At 41.0% G+C, this 21,235-nt stretch overlaps 1 protein-coding gene across 1 annotated transcript in view; it reads right to left on the reverse strand.

Annotated features, from left to right (window-relative positions):
• Positions 1-21,235, reverse strand: part of CABIN1 (calcineurin binding protein 1) — a 116,233-nt gene that overhangs the window by 31,483 nt on the left and 63,515 nt on the right. The window contains exons 29-30 of the mRNA XM_050906552.1: positions 2,534-2,697; positions 414-510 (exon numbers count right to left, since the gene is read on the reverse strand). Of these exons, the coding sequence (XP_050762509.1) occupies positions 414-510; positions 2,534-2,697 (261 nt within the window). The remainder of the gene's footprint in view (positions 1-413; positions 511-2,533; positions 2,698-21,235) is intronic.

A 21,235-nucleotide genomic window follows, 5' to 3' on the forward strand; every position in this document is an offset into this window, starting at 1 on the left:
GGTTGCTGTCAAGGACTAGCAGTTAAAAATGGCTAGGCATGTAATATCTAGCTCTCTGGTTTTGTTTTGCAAGAGGAATCTTAGTTCATTTTAAAAGGAAATTTCCAATAGACTCCACCTGAAAATGTAGCTGTTCTTATACTCCGTGTATCATCATTTGAAATTTAAGGGACAGTCAAACCAAACTTACTGCAATCCATTCTCAACAACTGTATTTGTTACTGGATTTCAAAAATGAAAAACAACAATGCTGGAAGAAAGTTTTCTGTGTAGTTGCATATAAACAAAAGGTATTAGAAAAAAGTTATAATAATGTAAGCCCTTCAGCCTCAGGAGATCTAAGGAATGAGTAAACTGAACCTAGAAAAATCTAATTACTAAATCAACAACCATTAAACACACTGCTGTCTCACCTGCGTCAGATCGTTGAGAGTGTCCTCCAACACTTTCACTGTAAGCACAAAGGCTTGTTGGGCCAGAACTTGGCGATCTGCATCACGCAAGTACTTCCTGTGCCACAGTAAGATAACAGAAATTAAGCTAACTACCAAAAGCTTACAGGACGTTAAAAGTAAGAACCAGGACATTAAAAAAAAAAAAACAACAACCCCCACACAAAAAAAAACACCAACACAATTTTAAAACAAGTTAGAAGAAAACAAACAACACATATACAGCTGCATATTGAAATATAACACTTTAGCTATGTTTCCCCTCCACTTCTCCCCTCCCCACAATCATCAAAGATGACATCCATGAAGCAAAAGATAGCACTGTCTACAAACAGAGGGAAGGGAAGAAATGAAAAAACAAACTAACACCAAACCCAGAGCAAAACAGACAACCAGCATTACAGTTTTCTTATACCAAGCCTTCTATGTCCTTCAAATACCAGCTTTTTATTCATATCTTTTCTTGAAAAAGAGTATTAGTCACACAAAGCTATCTTGAACTGTCAGGTGATTTTCATGTTCTGGATAAACCGTGCATGTGAGATTATGGACATCAGCAAATCCTTTCTCGTTGGTCCTATCAGTTACCTTTGAATCTAGGTTTTTTAGAGCTAAAACACTGGTGTGCCAATACTTTTTTTCCTATTTAGTATTACAAAAAAATAATATTGTATGTGTAAAACTTATTAACTCTATAGCTTCATTTAATTTACTAGAGCATCGTAACTTCAGTCTATTCTGACACAATGCTTTAGTCCACTTTCAAGGAAAACATTTCCAGCCATCAATCCCACCTAATTGAGTTTGATGGAAAACTGAATTTCTATTTCAGAATTGGCTGGTTTTAATGAGAGGGCTAAAAATCAATTAAATAATTCTGAAGGGTACTATTTCAGTCAAAAAGCCAACATTTTTAATAAACATATTTTCTCTCTACAGTATCACATTAAATTGGTAATTTTATGGTTTGGTTTTCAGACAAAACATACAAAAACCTGACTCCTCATTAGTTCAGTAATAACTACAGTTCAGCTAAAAACACCCGTTTCTAAAAATAGGGTTGTTACAGGCATATACCAGACACACCCAGAATATTTGCATTTATAAGTTCCTGTAACAACTGCAGTTCACCATGGCTGGCACTGGCTGATCCAACATGTCAAATTACTTGTTTGTCAAATTCAGTCTAGACTTATAAATAACATAGTATTTTTAGTATAACTGTGGGCTTGGTTAGGACAGAATTTAAACCTTCTATGGCCCAGTACTTCTGATATGCTAAAAGTCAAAGTATTTTTGGCTTCAAGTTTGCTGAACATGTGGTGACATATTCCCAGACATACTACAATCTATGCAAATTCACATGCACTCACACTCAAAAACACATGAAGAAACCTTCAATGCCTCCAACTTACTGCCATCAATCATTCAGCTCAATTTCTTAAGCATTTGCCAGAGACTAATTTCAACGTTTCCCACTCAGCAAGCTACTAGAATTTTACCTCAATTGCTTCAATGTTTTCCTTAGATGTTTATTTTGGTCTTCCCATTGATATGAATCTGTATATAGCTCACATTAAATGGCTTCTTTTTTCTTAAATAAGGTTAATGCAATTAAAATTAGATCGCCCCTGAATAGGATAAGCTTTTTAAATAGCATCAGCTGCCAACAGGCACATAACCATTGTTCAGTCTGTCAAGGATTACAGGAAGGCAGGATGCCTGGGCTGTGACCTCCCTCACTGGACATAGCTCTTATGCAAGAGGCCAGCAGAGAGGTGCAGAAGTCACAATGCTCTGTTCCACCAGCAAATCCCTCCACATGACAGAAAACCTCTGCAAGTCTGTTAAGGCAGCTGTACGGCTGCTCTGAGTTTCAACAGAAATTCAGAGAAATTCTGGACTCTATTGTGGAATAGTTATCCTGAGAAAAATTAACCATCATTCCACTATATTCCCAAGGAAATCTGTCTAAAGACTTTTTTCCTAAACTAAGAATGTCATTGAATAAAATAGTTACACAGTGAACAAAATATATTTAAAGCTTTACAAAGTAATGGATTAAAATAAATGTATCATACTTTCCCTGATCAGGGGTCCTCTGTAGCATAGATGAGACTTTCAGCAAGGTGTTGTAATCCTTTAGTTGTGACAGCACATTTAACAGTAAGACAATAGAGCGGTTCATATGAGATGCAAAACTGCCAGGGCGGTCGATCTCATCCACGGGGATGCGCCAGATTCCCTGCAGAAAAGGGAAAAGAGGAAGCCTCTGAATAGGGATCCAACTGAAAAGGACACAAATCTTAAAATATGGGTTGGATTCCGCAGCACACTGAATTTCACTGAGGGTCAGGGGAATAATGGACAGACAAATGCTGTGGTCCTTCAGACAGGGAGATCTGGATTTAAAGTCAACTGATTCCTGCCAGTAGCAAAAGAGGGAGGCTTGCAGAAGCCAGCACATCTTCTAAATATGCTTCTGAACTACTCCCAGAAAAAAGCAAGCAAAGCCTAAATTATATTGTGCATTTTTCTTAAATGTCTGTGAACACGCCTTCCTAAGCCCAAAGCTCAACTACCATAAAAAACAAGGAGTAACTTAAAACTTAAGTTTTCCTGGCCTAAAAGCCACTGCTCTTGTGCAGCCACAGCAAGATTCTGTCTTCAAATAATCTGTTACTAAATGTCTTAGGAACTTGGTTACTGCCTTGGTATCATCAGTGTTCACCATGGCACTAACCAGTCTGATAGGAAGGATCAGATTCCTCAGCAGTATCCATTTTCCAGTGGCAGATTCAAATACTTGTGCATACATCCTGACCCTTCTAATTAAATTTCTGGGACAAGGGAATCTTTGGGGAACAAGGCGGGAGACTGATAGAAAATATATAATTTAATTATGGTTAGTCAGCTCAGATTTTGCAATGTCTAATAAGTCTAAGGAGATTTTTTTCAAGTATTTAACATGGATGCTGTCAACACACTAGTCAGCCATATTTGAAAAAATGCAATGCAAATACTACTATGCTTGCATGTTAGTATGCAACTTATATTATGATCATTCACAAAAACTGCTGTTACATCAGTGCAAACCCTTTCCTCATGCTTTATTCAGCTCTGAAACTTTTCCTGTAGCAGCTCTTTAAGATCAAAATCCTCTGGTCACATATACCATTTTATGACAATGCAGGAAAGAATAGTCTCATTGATAGAAGTACCTGACTGAAAATGAATTTTGCTTTCCAAACCTGTTCAGAGAGCAGGATATACAAATATTTACTCTTTTATCCTTGTTTAAAGGTCTTGCTTTGGTATTTTTAGCTTTACTTTCAGTGTGAGCAAAATTCTTCAGAACTTAATGCAAGGTGGAAGCAAAGAAAATGATCACTGCAATCATAAATGACATTTGACCACAAAAGAAGCAGATACGTAACCGGCCTTTCTACAACAGACCCTCCCCCTGCATGTCTTCAGAGAATCTGCAGTTCTACTCCATAGGATGTATAGGAACTTGGGAAAAAACAACACACAAATATCAGTGTTTTTAAATAGGAAACAATGACTTCAACTAGATGTAAGGCACAGACTGTTCTGCCAAATTTTCTTACTCTTGCTTTTCCTCATGCTCTCTACTCTTACTCCCTAGTGATCACAGAAAAAGCCATTTTTCCTCTTTGCTCCCTGAAGCTTTATTTCAAACTTTTTTTTGTAGCTTCCCTTTTCCAGAAAGTACCTAAAACTGTACCATGACTGACCCCCAAGGCACAACCGTCGCTTCCTCCTATCCCCAACTACCAACATCCACAAACACTTACTGCGGCTTGGTGGCAAAGATCTTATCTGCTCATGTAGCTCAGCAGCTCTCAAGCACGTACAGATCTTGTAGGTAACAGTTCCGTAAAACAGCACACATTCTTTTCTTAAATAGAGAAGCTTTTCCTTCCCCCAAACTATACAATGACTTTCCTTTCAGGCTACAGATGAAACACACACATTTTCCGCAGCTGATATTTTTTGCTTCTCTGCACATATGTAAACGGGATTTCTGCCAAATCCTAAAACAACTGAATGCCTCATAATGGCACCACATTGCAACAACCTACTTAGCCAATTTAACTATACAAAACAATTTATGGTCAACTTAGATGCATACTGTAGGAATGGAAGACAGCCCATGTGTAGGTTCCTGGCCTTTTCAGTATTATCTCATCCTTCATTTGAATTAGGCAGATCACTTGGAGGACGCTTTCAGATACCGTATCTGGAATCAGTTGAAAATAATTCTGCAGCTCCTTCTCACATCCTATGTATACATTTTCGTGCTACCCCGGAAATTACAATAGTGCAGTAAAACCATTTGCAATGACAGAATATGCTAATTGCAGGTAGAAAGCCATGAAAGTGACAAAGTCCATCTGATAGAAACAAAGTTGCACATTTTGGGGAATGCTGCTCTTCAGTCTTTCTACAAAAGGGCACATCAGAAGAGCTTAAATTAAAACTCACAAAAGGGATGTTTACTTTATCATTGCAATTACAAAAGAAGGTCTGATTTTAAAAGGAAAGTCACTAACTTTTCATGTGTTGACTTGCAGTTTTACAAATGCAAAACAGCAATAAATAAGATTACTGTCCTATGTTACATAGCTGCCTGTTTCACATGCAGCCTCAAGCCAAAAGCAGAAAGAAACCTGCCATCAGGAGTCAGAACAATCTTCATTCCACCTCCTGTGATTTTATTAAGCAATATGCAAAACACTGATATTAAAGTGAGTTTATCAGAATTTATTTCATGAGTGATGCTGAATTCTTTTTAAGACTGCAATTTGAGTCAGAGACTAAAGAAACAGTCTCATTCAAACCTCTCCCAAAGAGAGGTTTAACTAAGCCCATCAGGCATGAATTTTTCCTTCCTAAGTATCAATAACCTTCAGGAAGAGTATTTCTGAATTCCGATCATATGCTGCAACTTTTTTAAAAAGCTGAATGCTAGGCTATTTTTTTTAACAAAACTTAAGAAAGATACAAATGCAAAGCTTGTGATGAAACAACTGGGGAGGAGGCTGGAAAAAGTTATCCAGTTTGACTAAAATTAAAGTTTTCATATCATCATTTGAAAAATTCAGATTTGTTTAGCAAAGTACCTCTCTTCAAAGTACACACACCGAGGAGTGCAGATCCTTGTGACAAACATTTGCAGTTCTTTATCACCACTCAGGCCACTTGACAAAATGTCTCCGGCTCTGGCCACCAAAAGGATTTTACGTCCAACGCACCGCTGCTGTTTGCTGGCCAGCACTCCCGCAGCTGAAAGGTTCTCCTCCCTTCTGCAACAGCCAGCGAAACTGTTTACATGAAACTAGAGGAAGGAGTTAGATACTTCCAACAACTCCAAAATGCCTCTCAAGATTCGAAACATCAAGCTGCTCTCCATGCCTTCCTGGCTAAACAAACACTCTGTAAGAGCTGGGGGCGGGGGAAGCAAGCCTGATCTGCAAGCCTGATCTGGGAGTACATGAAAATTCTGCCGATAACTTAATACTGAATTTTACTTTAAATATGAAACCGAATAATGAAGTCTGTATACCATATTCTGGGTGACACTTTTAAAATTTTTTTCACCTTGAAACTTGCTGCACAACCTCCCCTTGCAGAAGAATTGAAGACTCGGGGAGGAGGGTGAGGAGAAGAGGACCATGCTGCACAGGGTTTTGTGAGCATGAGCTACAGCAATAGTGGATACTTTCTAGTTCAGTCACTGAAAATAGAAAGGAAGGAAGTGCTTATTATTCCTCCACGCTGCTTACTCCAGAACTTTACGGGAGGGGATTCCCTGGGGTTTAGGAATGCCTCTCTTGAGGAGGAAAGGCTGACAGTTCTCAACAAAATCCAAACTTCTCTGGGGATGGCTGCTGCTGACACTGCAGAGCTTCAGAGTAAGCCATTTTCTAAGCAGAGATCAAACTTTACTCTCTCAATGCTCCACGGTTTCTGTTCTTAACAAAATGGAGAAATGCTAGTCATACTTCAGATGATCCGATTCACATATAACAAGCAAACACATAAAAAAACTACTGCTACAAATAAAGACCTCCAATTACTTATGACTCAATTCCCTCTTTTTTTTCCTTTTCTTTTTTTTCCAAGGGGTCCCAGAAGTGCAAGTTGTACCACACACAAACTCAATTCCACTGCTGCCTTCAAGTGACCAAAGCAAAAACCCAACATTTCTTCATTTGTCAGTCTCAGTAATGTCCTACTAAGAAGAGCCTTTAGTAAAAACAAATCTAATTTAAATATTATTTTAAGATTGTTAGAAAATATGACAAAACTAACAAACCAACTAATAAAGTGGTGCAGGGAAGCTGCCGATTAATAATGGAACAACCTACACAGTATTTTAAAATCAGAAGTTGAACTAAGCACAATTTCATAATCCCTGGAAAGCTCACACTTTCCTAAATTTTTTTTTTAAGTCTCTGTTTTAATACAGGGTTAAGCACAACATACTGAAGTACTACTAGCTTTACTCGTGTCCTCTCTTCACAGTTACTTCCGTCAACATAACATCTTGCACTGGGGAAAGGAGTATGGTTCAAACTGAACAGTTTCAACACAGGATTTGAAACCTCACTCTTTTCAGCTAAGAAAGTACAGCCCAGACCCTTGAATATCCCGACTCCTCTCTGTAAGCATCGCTCTATTTAGTGTTCAAGTCAGTAAGCGTGTGTTTGCTTGACTCATGACTTCCTGCTAGTTCTGAGTGTAACCATTAAAACCGCTGCCCCCTCCCCCATTTCGCAAATTACTAAACCACCTTTTCTCATCCAATCTTGACATGCTCCCATATCTCTTATTATTTTACTCTGTCATCTGATTTTGGCTTTTCTTCTTTTCTACAGACAATTCTATTGTTTTTCTTCCTCAATTCCTCATTTCATCCACACTGCTATTCAGTATGTAGCGGAACAATTCCACCTCTGTGAACAGGAATGCGAGTGGGTACAAAAGTATTAAGAAATGAAAGCAGCTATATTCAGAATATTAAAATTATTAGCTGCAGGAACTTGTGTCATCAAGGAAAAAAAAGGCAGCCCATGCTTTCTGTGAATAAATTAGCCGATTTCAGAAAAATCTTACAAACTTTTTCGGAATATTTAAACAGCACTCCTCTTGTCTACTGTTAGTCTTGCTCACATAGTACAGTAACAGAATATAAAAAAATAGTATGATAATAAATAAATGACATTTTATCAGCCTGGAAAAGGAAACAGAAATAAGGCAAAATTGCAGCAACTTCCTTTCAGTAAGTCAGAACTAAGCAGGATTACAACTCCTGGTCTACAAGGTAAATATTGTCTATTTCTTTTTTTTTTTTCTTTTTTAAATACACACACACACTTTGAAGTGAATAAACAGCATGTATGCTTTCTGGAAGAACTGTGGAATTCTGCAGCATTATTTTAGCAAGAGAGCAGCATGAAAAATATTGACAAATGAAAATTCTCCAATTGTCATATGCTGATAAAGAAACATAACGGACAATTTTCACCTCTTATTTCTCTCTTCAAAATACAACATATTTTCAGAGTCTTAAATTTCAGATTTTTCAATTTCTAGAACAATCATTTTATAGTTGACTTGACATTAAATTGGTTTTAACCCTATGAAAAATACACCCAAGCCATATGCACTTCAAGAGACTATCATGTGTGAGCATGAGTCAGGGACATACACACATGAGGGAGGGAAAGGGACTAATTTCCTTGCTGCATAAGCAATTATATAAAACCAGAAATGCCTTGTTAAGATGATGAGTTACAAGTTCAGGCGGAATTAGTGAAACAGAAACTGAGGTCTACAGATAGCCTTTGCAAAACATTGGGTTTGGCCGTTTGCCAGGCAGAATCTAGAGGTTTTTGTTCACTTGGTCAGGAGGCTGAGGAGTTTTTACTCAGATGGTTCCCATGTACCATGTGATTTCACAACGATGTCAACAGAAAGTCACATCATCTCTTTTTAAAGAGAAATGGCTAACTAGACTATAAAAAAAAGGAAAAAAAGAATCCATTCTATTCCATGGCTACAATGGAAAGAAAGACAGAGAAGAACATGAGAAGGAGCAACAGGCTGTTCCCTTAAAACCTGTTCTGAAGGTGCAATCCTCTTCAAGCAATGACACAGCTGCGTTCCCTCCAGAGCTCTGCAATGGTGTGCCTCAGGTAGACATCACCCACTTGAAAATGCGGGAAACGCAGGAGGTGTGTGCATAATGCATCATCCCCTGGATGAAGGCGGCTGCTCCCCACACTACTTTTCAGGGTTAACGACAACAGCGCCAGTGGAGTATCCTTCCCCAGAGTACTCTAAGAAACAATCCTTAGATTCCCTCTTGTCTAGCCCCTCATTTCTCTGCTCTGCAAATCTGCAGAGCTAAAGCAAAGGTGGATTTGAAGATATAGCTGTGGAACACTGACTCCCCCCCCCCCGCCTTCTGTTGCCAACATTAAAAAAGGTTCCCTTTTGGACAGCTGGACAACTCCTCAAGCTGGAAAAGTCAGTTATTGATAAAAAGACTTTTGGACAAGTTTCTTAAGTACATTTATTGGTTTTCCTCCAGAAGTTGCTCCCTTTTACTAGCTGTATTTTAGAAAAGAGAGAAAAAGGGATTGGTTAGGAAAGGAATTAAATTATCAGCAGTAAGTTTCACTCACTGTGTCTTGCAGCCAAACCAGGGTTCAAAAAGGAGAGAAAGAGGCTTGCCAAAGGGATGCAAGAAGAGCAGAAGTCATCCAGAGATTCAGTCAGGCACTTCCATCTACTCAAAAGAAAACACCGAGAACGGTGTCTGCTCACCCACTTTGGAATTTCCGACTCTGCCTTTGTTACTTCAGTACTTTGGGGGGAGTGGTACATTTTGTTTTATGTCCTGTCCCTGTCCGAAAGAGCTTGCAATTCTTTCTTTGGGAGGATGTAAAGCATAGGAATCCAAAGAATACAGAATGCTTCTAGATCTTCTAATAAGCAAATAACTTGATGCAGAAACATAATGAAAATATGAAACCCTCGACCAGAAAACTCTTTACCAGGATTCCGCATTTCTTTAGGCATTCTCAGGGGCCAGACACAGGAAGATTTCTTTACCACCAAAATAAATGGTTAGCAGGGCACATCTAAAGAGTGACAGGGGCTCTGGTTTTGCCTAAGAGACAGCCTTTCCTTGTTTTAAGAGGATTTTTCTGCTTAGATCTTTTCTGCATATCTGCTACAACCAGACTGCCTGGCATCAGATGCAAATGGTACTCGAAGCTAATGAAACAAGCTTGGTACAGCCCATCCATCTGCCTGGAAGTGGGCAGGCTCCTGCATTAGCCCCCTGCAGACATTAGCAAACTCTCATTTTTTCAACACCATGTGGGATTCATTTAATCTAACTCCACATGACTATGATACAGGCACACACATTTAATGATATCACCTAGAAACCTTTTATAGACAGAAAAAGGTATTTAGGGGATGTGGCTCACCTGAGCTATTATAGGCTCCACCTTAGGATGAGATGAGCTACACGCTAGAAACTACTATCTCCTTTGAATGCAAAGGATGATGACTAAGTCATAAAGATGACAGATGTTAGGGGAGATAAATGCCAACTGGCAAGTCTGCAGGGTGGTTCTGGTCTCTATCAGTGGCATGCCGAGGTCGAGCCCCACTACTCATTCTTATTCCTAACAGAGGCGCTGCAGAATCAGAAAGAGAATTGGGGCTAACACAAAGCTGGGAGAAGCCATTGGTTCCCAGAGAAGGGCAAGTCTCAGGATCGTGAGGTTTTTTTACACAGACCCCTACACTTCTGTCACTAGAGTGACTCCCCATCTCCCCAGAAGTTAAGAGAGTAAACAGCTAGTAGCGTACATGCACTTTAACCCGTATTAGATTCTATTTGGTGGAGGGAGGGTTACCTCAGCCTAATTTTAAGCAAATCGAAAATTGCTTCAGAACACAGAACTATCAGCTATCATCTTTGCCTACATCTGGTAACACCCAAAAAGAGTGAACCTGGCACAGTGTATTACTAATGTTATTCTGACAGCACTCCTGCCTTAAAAGAATACAAGAGTAGTAGAGCATAACAAAGCCTAGGTATGAAGAAGAGAGATTAGAAACACTTAGCAGTCTAATGCAGTGACAGAAGAGTTAAAGTTTGGAGGTAAGTCTCAAATGTCTCTCTTCAAAAGGTAGCCCTTCCACTCCTCTGGAAATAACAACAGGACAATGCTTAAATGGAGAAGTTAAACATAAGACAGATGTTCAAAAGGATGTGGAGAATGATACAATCTGTGGAATGTCCAAATGGGCCAAGGGCAAGGCAGTTGCTACAAGACGACAGATTTTTCACAAGAACATCAGCTAATTTTCAAGTTGGGTGGATGAGTACAGTAAAGGAAAAATGCTAAATCTTACCTACCTGCCTTACGGGTACCTAAAGTTGTCTATCTCCAAACAGCTTACACTGATCCACCTCCATAATCTACTGCAGTATACGTGGTACTAGAAAGAAAAGGAGGACAAGAACTTCGTAACATTAAGAGGTATGCTAATTTTTGAGATTCGGCACATTCTTAATGTAGAATTACGAGTTGTTCGGAGATTCTTCATGCTGAAACTCTGCAGTAAGGTCTCCTTCTAGTACAGGATGCCACCTTTTACTATTTCAGTAGGCTTGAAGGATTTCACAGGATTTGAAGATCCACATTTTCACCTACCTAAATATCCAAGTTCTAGATGTACATTAGTCATTACCCAACACATAAAAATCCCAGTGTTTGCAAAATATATCAGCATATTCATACAATGCTTAGAAAAAGTAACAACATCCACCTGTATGTTTTACAAATATATCACCAAGTTAGACTCAAAATCTCAGAAAATACCAAAAGCTAGAGGGTCTCAGGTTAGATCAGTAGTGCGGAGGAAAATGCTATCATTTCAGAAAACAACACTGATCAAGCACTCAATGTTCTTTCTTGTCAACACCAAATCACTAGAATACATGGCATTAGGAGATCCTGCTGAAAGAGGTCTTTACGCCTGAAGGAACATAAATCAAAAGGTCCAAAAAACCACTTGCTACTAGTTTCCATCACAGTTTTTGAAAAGAGAAAACCCTCTAAAGCAGTATCACACGGCAGCTCATAAAATACAATCAAGTGATAATCTTTAAAACTACTAGAGAAGAGCCTTCAGCTTAATTTCATCTTGACATAAAATTTCATCTTCATATAAAATTACCTAGAAGCATTCTCCTTACAATACCTTTTGGCTAAGATGCATCCTTCAGACACATGAGTTTCTCTTATCTGAGCACTGTGAGTGATCATGCAGCCACATCATCTAACTTTGGGGGCCCACATAAGGACTTTTCAAAAGAATACATTTTTCCTCAGCAACCTGTTGGGCACAGCTCCTCTTGACTGACCTGGTAAGTATGAAAAAGTAAGTAGGTTCGAGGTGATGCAACACAAAACCAAACAGATTTGTGTACTGTACATACCACAACTTGGTCAGAAAAGAGCCATGTCGTCATTAGGAGGTGACATATCAATACGTAGTTGTAACGACTACCTCTGTTTGGGTACTGGCAATGTTTCATCAAATTTTCGTTAGAGTTGTTATGACCTCAGACTCATGTTTAGTTGCTTATGAGCCACAGCCTTCAAAATATACACAGGTAGGGTTTTTTGCAGCTTATTTAGGAACAAATCAAGATTATGGAAAAAGCTAGATTTCACTGAATAGACTGTGAAGTTATTTACAAAAATTAAGAGAGCTGCATATTGGAATGTAATGAAGAACTGTCAATATTTTTAATAGCATGAATATAAACAAGTACTACCAACCAGGAGAAAATATAAAATGCCATACGTAGCAGGAATGGTACTAAAAAAATTATACTCAACTGTTCACTATCAGCCATTAAATTCTAAAAGCCCTTTGAAAGCGGCAAGAATGGCATGTTCCATCACCGGCTGGTATTTCGGTATGTGCACACAATCTGGAAGCACAAAGAAATACTTGCATCTTTTGTCAATGTTGAGAAGAACAAAAGCAACGGAGAGCTGAAATGAACAAAAATTTAAACTCCTTCAGTGTTCCGACAGAGGTAAAATGACAGCAGGAGCTAGTGGAAAAGCCTTTTAATCTCAAATCAGAATCCTGTGAGATCTGACTAGGGTTCCCTATTCCTTTTTTTCAATACCAGTTTTATAAAGATATGTGTTTGCAAACACGTGACTTAGTTCATGTTTGAAGGTCACAGTTCTGTCTGAGGTTTCATACTGGCTTAGGAATGACAGAAGTACACATCCTGGATTTCAAACTGTTTGTCAGCTGAAGTTGAGGGCAGGAAGCAGCTTATTTAAAATAGGTAATAAGAAACAAATATCCCATATTAGTGGTTATGAACCAGAAAAAGACATATGCAGTGGTAAAAAGGAGTCAAGCCTTGGAGAAGGCATACTCCTCTCAAACAACTAAAGCTCTACGTGAGTTTGCACATTTCATCCTGATCAATTAAGATCCTCAAATTAAGTTATTAGGGGCTGATAGATAACTCATTGCCTTGTCTCTTCTCCCCCCACTACAGCAGCATCCATAAAACACTTCCCTTCTCTGTCCAGCAAGTGGAGGCCCTGAATGAGTCCTGACTGCTATAAAAGGCAAAAAAATCTCTTACTGTCATGCACCCCATAGCTACCTCAGAATATCGTTTCTCCTCTGATACAGGAATTCATGCAACAAAAAAGAATTTCATTAACTCTGTTATTCAAGTATTTTACCTTTTTTTGGGGGGGGCGGGGGAGAATGTGTGTTAACACATAGTGCTTTCAGAGACTCCCAGGGCTTCCTCAGCAATACAGGGTTTATAAACAAAAGTAGTTCTTTATCCAATTGTAAGAGTTAGTGGAAATGTCTAATTCAAGTAAACATTTAGGCAGCAGCGTGCCTAGCACCCCAACTAAAGTCAACTGATCTCTGATAACACCAGAGGAACAAGACATTGCAGAGAAGCTATAATTCAATTACCCTATTTACAATAACGTAAATCACAGTATACACAGGGGATCTTCAATATTCAACCAGCAGCAATACTACAACAGCTTAATCTAGCACAAGGCATGGCAGTGACTCAGTTAGCTAGGCAGAAGACAGGGGACAGTCTGCTGGTGTTTGATTTCAGGGATATTGTGAGACAGGAATTATTTGAGAACAACCAGAGTAATTATTGAGGGGGAGGAGGAGTGAGGAAGGTCTCAACATTTAGATTATTTCAGATTAAGATAAAGATGCTAAAAACACACAGAAGTCCTATTACTGAAAACAATCAGAACAGTATCTGGGTATTCAAGATGTCAACCTGAATATGCTCCAATAAAAAAGACACATCTTGCAGCTCCCCGGGTAATAAAAACCTCCACAGCATATGCTTTAATTCCTAGATCTCCTAGATCTGCTTCATGCAAAATACCCACAGCACACACAAAAATCTGCCGTTGCACAAATAAACACATGCTGCAGTAAATTAAAAAAATAGAAACATGAAGCTGCCACAGCCAATGCCACAAACAGCATGTGGCACTTGCTTTATGCACAACACCAGAATTTACTGCAATTAAGACATATGTTCTAAAATTATAAACATGTGACCAGACAAAGCTGACTGGTTTTAACAAACTGCTAATTAAATTGGAATCCTCTTATCCTCTCTCTCTTTAGCTGAATGAAGCAGCGACTGCTACAGCATAGTAGCTCATGCAAAATAGACGCTGAACAACAGGCTTCTCTGTTAGGTCACCGTTAAGAAGGGGAATCTCCAGTGTGAGCCTGGCTGTCGTAGGCAGAACAGCAGAGTGCACACCAGAGATCACAGCTGGGTTGCTCTGTGCCAGACATGATTTTTACAGACCTACCGTGTCTTTTTTCTTCTAGACATGAAAGCCTCCCCTTGCAAGCTTTAGGGCTGAATTGAAAACGAGGGTGCTAAATAATTCATCCCACTAAGGGGGTGGAGGAAGGAGACCGAGAAATCCCAAACAATGCAGACAGAAGAAAACAAAAATCCCTCACCCTTTCGTCCCCCCTTCCAAACTTCTCTCGACGCCTCCGTTTCCCATTGCTCTCAGGATCTTCCTCCGTGCAGCGAAGCAGATCTGTTACAGCCTCTAACCCAAGGCGAACCGAACTAATGAAGTATTTCCCAACCACGACGGCAAATGTCATCAGAGCACATCTCCTGCCTCCCTGCGCTGCCGGCTGCCTGCTCGGCGCTGTGGGTGAACCCTGCGCGCGTCCGGAGCCCGCCCAGCCCCCAGGCAGCCCAGCCCCGGGGAAGGGATTCCCCGCGGCGACCGCGGGTGACGACCAGCTGCTCGGGGAAGGGTTTTAACACCCGCGGGCAAGCCGAACGGGAAGGGGCAAAGGCACGCCACACCGAGAAACGCCCTGCAATTGAGGGAAGCCGGCAGCTATTTGTGCTTCTGGCGGCAGAGAGAAATCAAACTTACTACAACACCGCATCTGTCCCCGCCGCAGCGCCAGGGAGGGCCACGCGCCGCCCCCCCGCCAAAGCGCCCGGCTCCCCCGGTCTCCCCCCGGGGCACCACCCCGCAGCCCAGCGCCCTGCCTGCAGCCAGCGGCACCGGTGCGTCTCCCTCCTGCCCGCCGGCCCCGGCCTCCCCGCGGGGCGGGGGGAAGAAGTTTCCCTCGAGCCTCCCGCGCCCGCCCCGCGCGGGGCGGCCGCTTCCCACGGCCGCGGGGCCGCCCCCCCCGCACTCACCATTACCGAGGCGGCGGGCTCGCTCCGCCGGACTTCCCCGGCGGCCCGCCGAGCCGGAGCGCGCCCGCCCCCGCCCGGGCCCCCGCGCCGCCCCGCTCCGCGCCGCCCCCGCGCCCCCACCTGACCGCGCGGGCCGAGCCCCGCCGCGCCGCCGGCTGCGCCCCCGCCCCGGCTCGGCTCACACTTCCTCTCGCACCGGAGTTCGCCCGACCTCTGGAAACCGCATACCTTAGATTTCCTGCCGCCGCGGCTATTTTTTTTTTTTTTTTTTTCCCCGCTTTCTTTGCAACTGGGTGCCGGGGGCGGGGGGCGGCGTGCAGGGCTGGAGCTGTTTGCTCGCTCTCCTGGCGGAGGACGGTCTTGTTTGACATAGGATGTTGGTCCCAATTACTGCCGAGCCTGGCTCGGAGCCATCCCACTTAGGGCAAGAGAGTAAACAGCTGCTTCTGTCGGTTTGCGAGCATTAATGAAAAACAGTTATCCGCTCCCACCTGTCCGCCAAACCTTCCCAAATTACTCCCTGACCCAGTTTAACCCCGCTGGTGCCGCTTCATCGCCCTTCACCTCGCCGTCACCGCAGGCCCATTCGTGACCTATTTTTCTCAAGCGTGGCCGGTTCCCTCCTCTCCCCGCAGTGCTGAGCCGGCGGAGCCCGCCGGGATGCTCCGCGCGGCGGGGAGAGGCAGAGGCCTCCTGCCACCGGCCGCCGCCGCCGCCGCCGCCTCGCGGGCAGCTTCCCCGCCAGCAGCAGCAGCCATGGCTGCTCGGCGGCCGCGGGGCCTCCACCGCACGCAGCAAGTACGGCTGTGTGTTCGCCCCCACAACGCGCTACACTGCAGCTCCCCTTCATGTCACTGAAACACCTTTCACCAAACGGCAGGACAATCCTCGCACACCATTTCCTTGTCTTTATACTGTCATTTCGTCCCCTCCCCCAATCCTAGGGCTTTTTAACTGATCTCCAGCTTCTGCAATGCCAGGGGGTGCTGGTGGCACATTCCTTTCACCAGTCCTTTGCCACCTCTTTCATTACATCCTTCTCCCTTTCTCAAACTATTTGAAGGGGAAAACAAAGGTCTACCCTTGTCCTTTCCCCCCATACTTCCCTCTCCGTGCTTTCCATGATTTCGGTCAATTCCATGTCAAGAGACCCGAAACATGCGCCAGTCCGCTGCCAACCTCAGTCCATCTAATCCTGCTTCGCAAACCCTCTGATTTGTCTTTCTCAATCTGAGCTTAGCACAGCTAAACTTACCTTCTTTTCCCAGCCACTCATCCAGGCTCTGCTCCTGATTACCTTCATCACAAGTTTAAACATTTTCTCTTCGCTTGTTCCCTTCTCTCACTTTTGCAAGCAGGGCAATTGCTTTGACTTCCTCCTTGCCTTTCTAAGCATTGCAGGGGTTTGTTTTGTTAGGTTTTTTCCCCTCCTGATTGCTAGGATTATTCTGAAGTGCTCAAAATCTATCCTGTTTACTAACACTTCCGGTTTAAAAGCCTGCTCCACAACTACGACAGTCCCTACATGCTATGCAGAAGGCAGCTGCTAAGATTATCTTTCTTTCCCATCACTTTAGCCACTTTTTACCCATCTTTTCATTTCTTCATGTTCCTCTTAACACATCAGTTCTAGGCTTCTCACACTGAAAGCCCCATATACCTTGTCCCTTCCTACTTATTTGCATACTTCATATATATACATTTATGCTTAACAGCATCTTGAAAAAAAAGCTAAAGAATAATTTAGCGATCCCATTTTTTATAAAATTACATTAATCGACAATACTCTGTGTCTTATCTCTCCACTTAAACTGTAAGAGTCAGCTTTTTTGTTTTAAAGCCAAGATTTCACTATGAGCATTATCACTCTTCAAAATAACCCATGTCTTCATCGCCTCTTACATCTTGCTACCAAAGACAATAACCTGTTCTATACCGATTAACAACGCAGTTTTGGCACTACCACTTCAAAAATCCATTAACCTTTACTCTTTTGACTGCATAACACAGATTTATGTTTTAAATACAGAACTGAAATGAATACTTACTTTCTATGTATTCATGCAAATAGGCTTCTTTTTGACCTGCCCTTTTTCATCTGCTCATTTAGTCACTGTTACCCACAGAGCTCCTATCTACTCTATCGCACTGGCGTTTTTTCCTATGTATTGTCATTTATTTTATGCAAATTAAGTAGTAGTTGTACCTGGAATTAAATACATCATAAAATGTTTAAAGTTAATAGCCCAAGGACTGCGTGTTCACTAGATTGGAAATTATGTCATATAAAAGTTCTGCACAACTAAACACCTTTAAGCCATAAGCATGGCAATGTAAGGATTTTGTTTTCTAATTAATACCTGTTAGCTGTTGCAGTGAACAGTCATGGTACCATAAAAAGCAGCAAGAACACAGACATCTTTAAATGATAATAAAAGGTAAACAAGAATTATAATAATAGTTACTAGATTTCAAAATGCTTTACAAACAAGCAAATTTTAAAAATATCACTAATTGGAATATTAACGACATGTCTGATTCATTATGGCTTTTGTATAGAAACATTATTTGGTAAAGGTCCATTACCAACTTAAATTAAGGAAACAAATTTGTCTCTTTAGAGTTTAAAAGGATATGTTTTTCACCACAGATTTATCTTTGAATCTGTCCAATTCCAAAGGTTTCTTATCAATTCTTATCTCTCTCAATCAGCATTTTTATTAATCACCACAAAATTTCCCAGGTTTGCACTGCAGACTCCTACAGCACACATTATTCAGCTGTCTGAACCATCAAAAGCAGAATGAATTTTGCACTATTGGCACATGCAGGTGTTCAAAACTTACGGTGCTACTAAGCAAAAGAATTCCAATTTAGTTACCTAAGGTAAAAAATACAGACGCTCAGTGAAGTGTAAGTGGCATCCCCTGTCCCTGTGGGAACCAGCAACATATCATGGGACTTCCACATTCTGGATATGGGAGATACGCTACAGAGAGGCCCTAAATTCAGTAGGGTTGTGGCAAAAAGTGGATAAAACTATTTACTTGGTGTTCACAAAAAGGGAGTAAATGTTCGGTGTTCATGTCAGAAATAACCTCGAGTTATTCACATGCACCCGTAAGCACACGTCTAAGCTACACCTCTGGCTTAGGTAGTCCTACTCCCATTGCCACCTGCTCCAGGCTCACTGGTGATATATCGGCTGCAGAAGATGGCTGGCACCATTAGGCCTGCATTCTTGGTTCAGACATAACACTATGTAATATCAAAGGCCTTTACATTAATTATTTTTACACAGCGCAATATTTGGGACACTCTATTCAAGTCTTCTGGCTGATCAGGGGTAAAAGACGATACAGTATTTTCTTGTTTAATTAGCTGGAGACACTGCAAATGAGGGCTGTAGAAACAGCTAACATCTGCTGCTTTTTAAGCTTAGTTTAGGTGATACAGGAACACAACAATGTGACTTTATGCATTTTGGCAAGGAAGGATGGATGGGAAAAAGACTGGCAGAGCAATTACAGGGAACTTGAAACATGCCCAGAGTCAACAAGATGACCTAACATTTGTCCTTTTAAAAGTAAATACTCATAACGAATACTTTCAGTTCATCTCTGAGAAGGAAGAACAATTACCCTAGGTGCAACTGTTAATCCTCAAAGACCATGTCCTATACTTGTCTTTCAGTTATTTATGATGGGAAAGGAGGAGGGCAAAGCACTCTTCCAGACCATTAAAAAGTGGCAAGTCTATATTTCCGTGTTTCCTTCTTTAAGAGTCTCATTTCATCAAATGCCACCCCCTCTTTTTTTTTTTTTTTTTAATCTTCTGCATCTTTAAATCAATAAAAACCAGAGAAAGTTTGACGAATGTCTCAGCCAGAATCACCTACGGGATGTGAGCTCTAGCACATGCTCTCCAGTACTACCATACTAGGAGCCAGATGGAAGTGATTTTACACTTTTAAGCATTTTTAACTTTTGCACACTGGGATTTCGTGATGAAATGTTCTGGGGTGAATAACGAATGTTCAGAAAGATTCCAGACCTCTCTGCACTGTCGAGATAAGGGTGCTAGCTTTCCTTGCAAACACAGCATATGAGTTTGTTAAGGTCACTATATTCAAAATTCTGCTCCACTTTCAAATTATTTTCTTCAGTTCAGAGGATATGCATTGTAAATCCTAGCATGAACTCTATTTCCACTTAAGAAGAGTAGATTTCATCTTTTGTTTTTAAGGAAGTAGGACATTGTTTTCACTTATAGATGGCTCTTTTTTTTTTCCCCTTGTAGAGATAAGAGTGATCTCAAGTTTCCAGTGCAATGGAAGTCCTACAGGAACTAGAAAGTATTCTTCCTTCAGCAGCAGTATTTGCTTCCTTTACCTCAGATATTTTTAATCTTCTTGCAAACAGTCAGATAACAATAGCTACCAGATTGGAATATTTGCCTAGAAAACCCAGTCTAATCCAGAGTAGCAAATTTTGTGGTCTTATGTAAGTATTTTCCAAGCAAATTTCTCTTTTCCATCAGTGCTGGAACTACTGTAAGGAGACCACTAATGCTGAGCAGCAGAATTGGCTGCTACCACCAAAACCAACAACATACCTGCACTAAAGTGAAACCCACACAGTGGTCAGTAGGTAACAGAAAGACAGAGGTTAAGGAGAGTGAAGAGGAGGGAGGGGAGAAAAATATATTTTCACATTTCATATAGTCACCAATTTTGTTATCCAAAGATGCTATCCTGTTTATAGACAGGTTTATATTTCTTGTATATTAAGAGGTAATTTTATTCCCTTTGAATTTCAAAGAGAAACATAAACCAGCAAGTGTCAAATCTGGACCTTCAGAGGACTTGTACCTTTTCAAAAGCTGTCTCTTTCCAATATTCAATGAGTAAGGGTAATTCAATTCTGACAATTACTATTTTCCTTGAAAACCACAACTTTGACTGCAAAAGAATATTTTAACCAATTCGATATCATTTTATGCCTGACAAACTTACTCCTCTTAAGAACAGGAATTTCTATGGATAAAGCTATTATTTTGGGAATTTCATATGGACTATATGCTGTCTTTGTCTAGAGACAAACAAATGTAAAATAATACCTAATTATTTGTCCACACACTACATTTAAACTGCTGTTCTTAAAAGGGCAAATGGAAGAAGAATAAATGCAAATGGAAAAATAGGAGAGGAGTATGTCAAAAGGTAGCAACAGGAATAAGATAAACCAAAAGGAGATTTGGAACAGAAATCTGTGGTATATCATCTTGCTGTCTTTCACCTTGCTGTCCACATACTTAAAAGACTTCAGATTCAGACTCATCTCCTGGTGGGCCTTTCATTTTGTCAGCTTCAGTCTGCCGCTGGAGACGGCTCTCAGACGGAAGTTTTCAGGAAGAAAGACACTTTGCTTTGCTTTACCTCATCGATTTCAGAACATACAGACGCAGGAAATTTTTTTCTGGCTCAATTATTCACAAAAAGCAAGCAGAGACTTGTCAGATTTTGAAGGGAGAAAAGTGACGTACTGAAAAGACAGTGACAAAATAACCCAGAAAATAGGCCTACATGTGAATGGTTTACCTGCCTACATTGTCACAGTAATGCTATGCCCAGAATACACTGTCTGTGATTTCTAGCAAAGATTTCAGAAAGAGAGCAATACTCACCGATTACTAATTTACAAAGAAGAAACCCACTCTTCTGCTTAAAATCATTCTCCCCTTTTCTCCCACGCTTTGTCAGCAGGGTCACATTGACTGATTGTCTAAATCCTAGGCTGAGAACTCTCTGGGCATGAAGTGTCTAAGGCAGTTAAGTCCTGTCTGTCTGTCTCCTCTTTTCTTCCCTAATTCAAATCTTTTTGCTTCCTAAGTGCCTGGGTGCTACGTGACACAAGCTGAAATAATAACTTTTATGAAATGGTAG

The sequence above is a fragment of the Gymnogyps californianus genome, chromosome 16 (assembly GCF_018139145.2).
Source record: "Gymnogyps californianus isolate 813 chromosome 16, ASM1813914v2, whole genome shotgun sequence".
Taxonomy (NCBI): domain Eukaryota; kingdom Metazoa; phylum Chordata; class Aves; order Accipitriformes; family Cathartidae; genus Gymnogyps; species Gymnogyps californianus.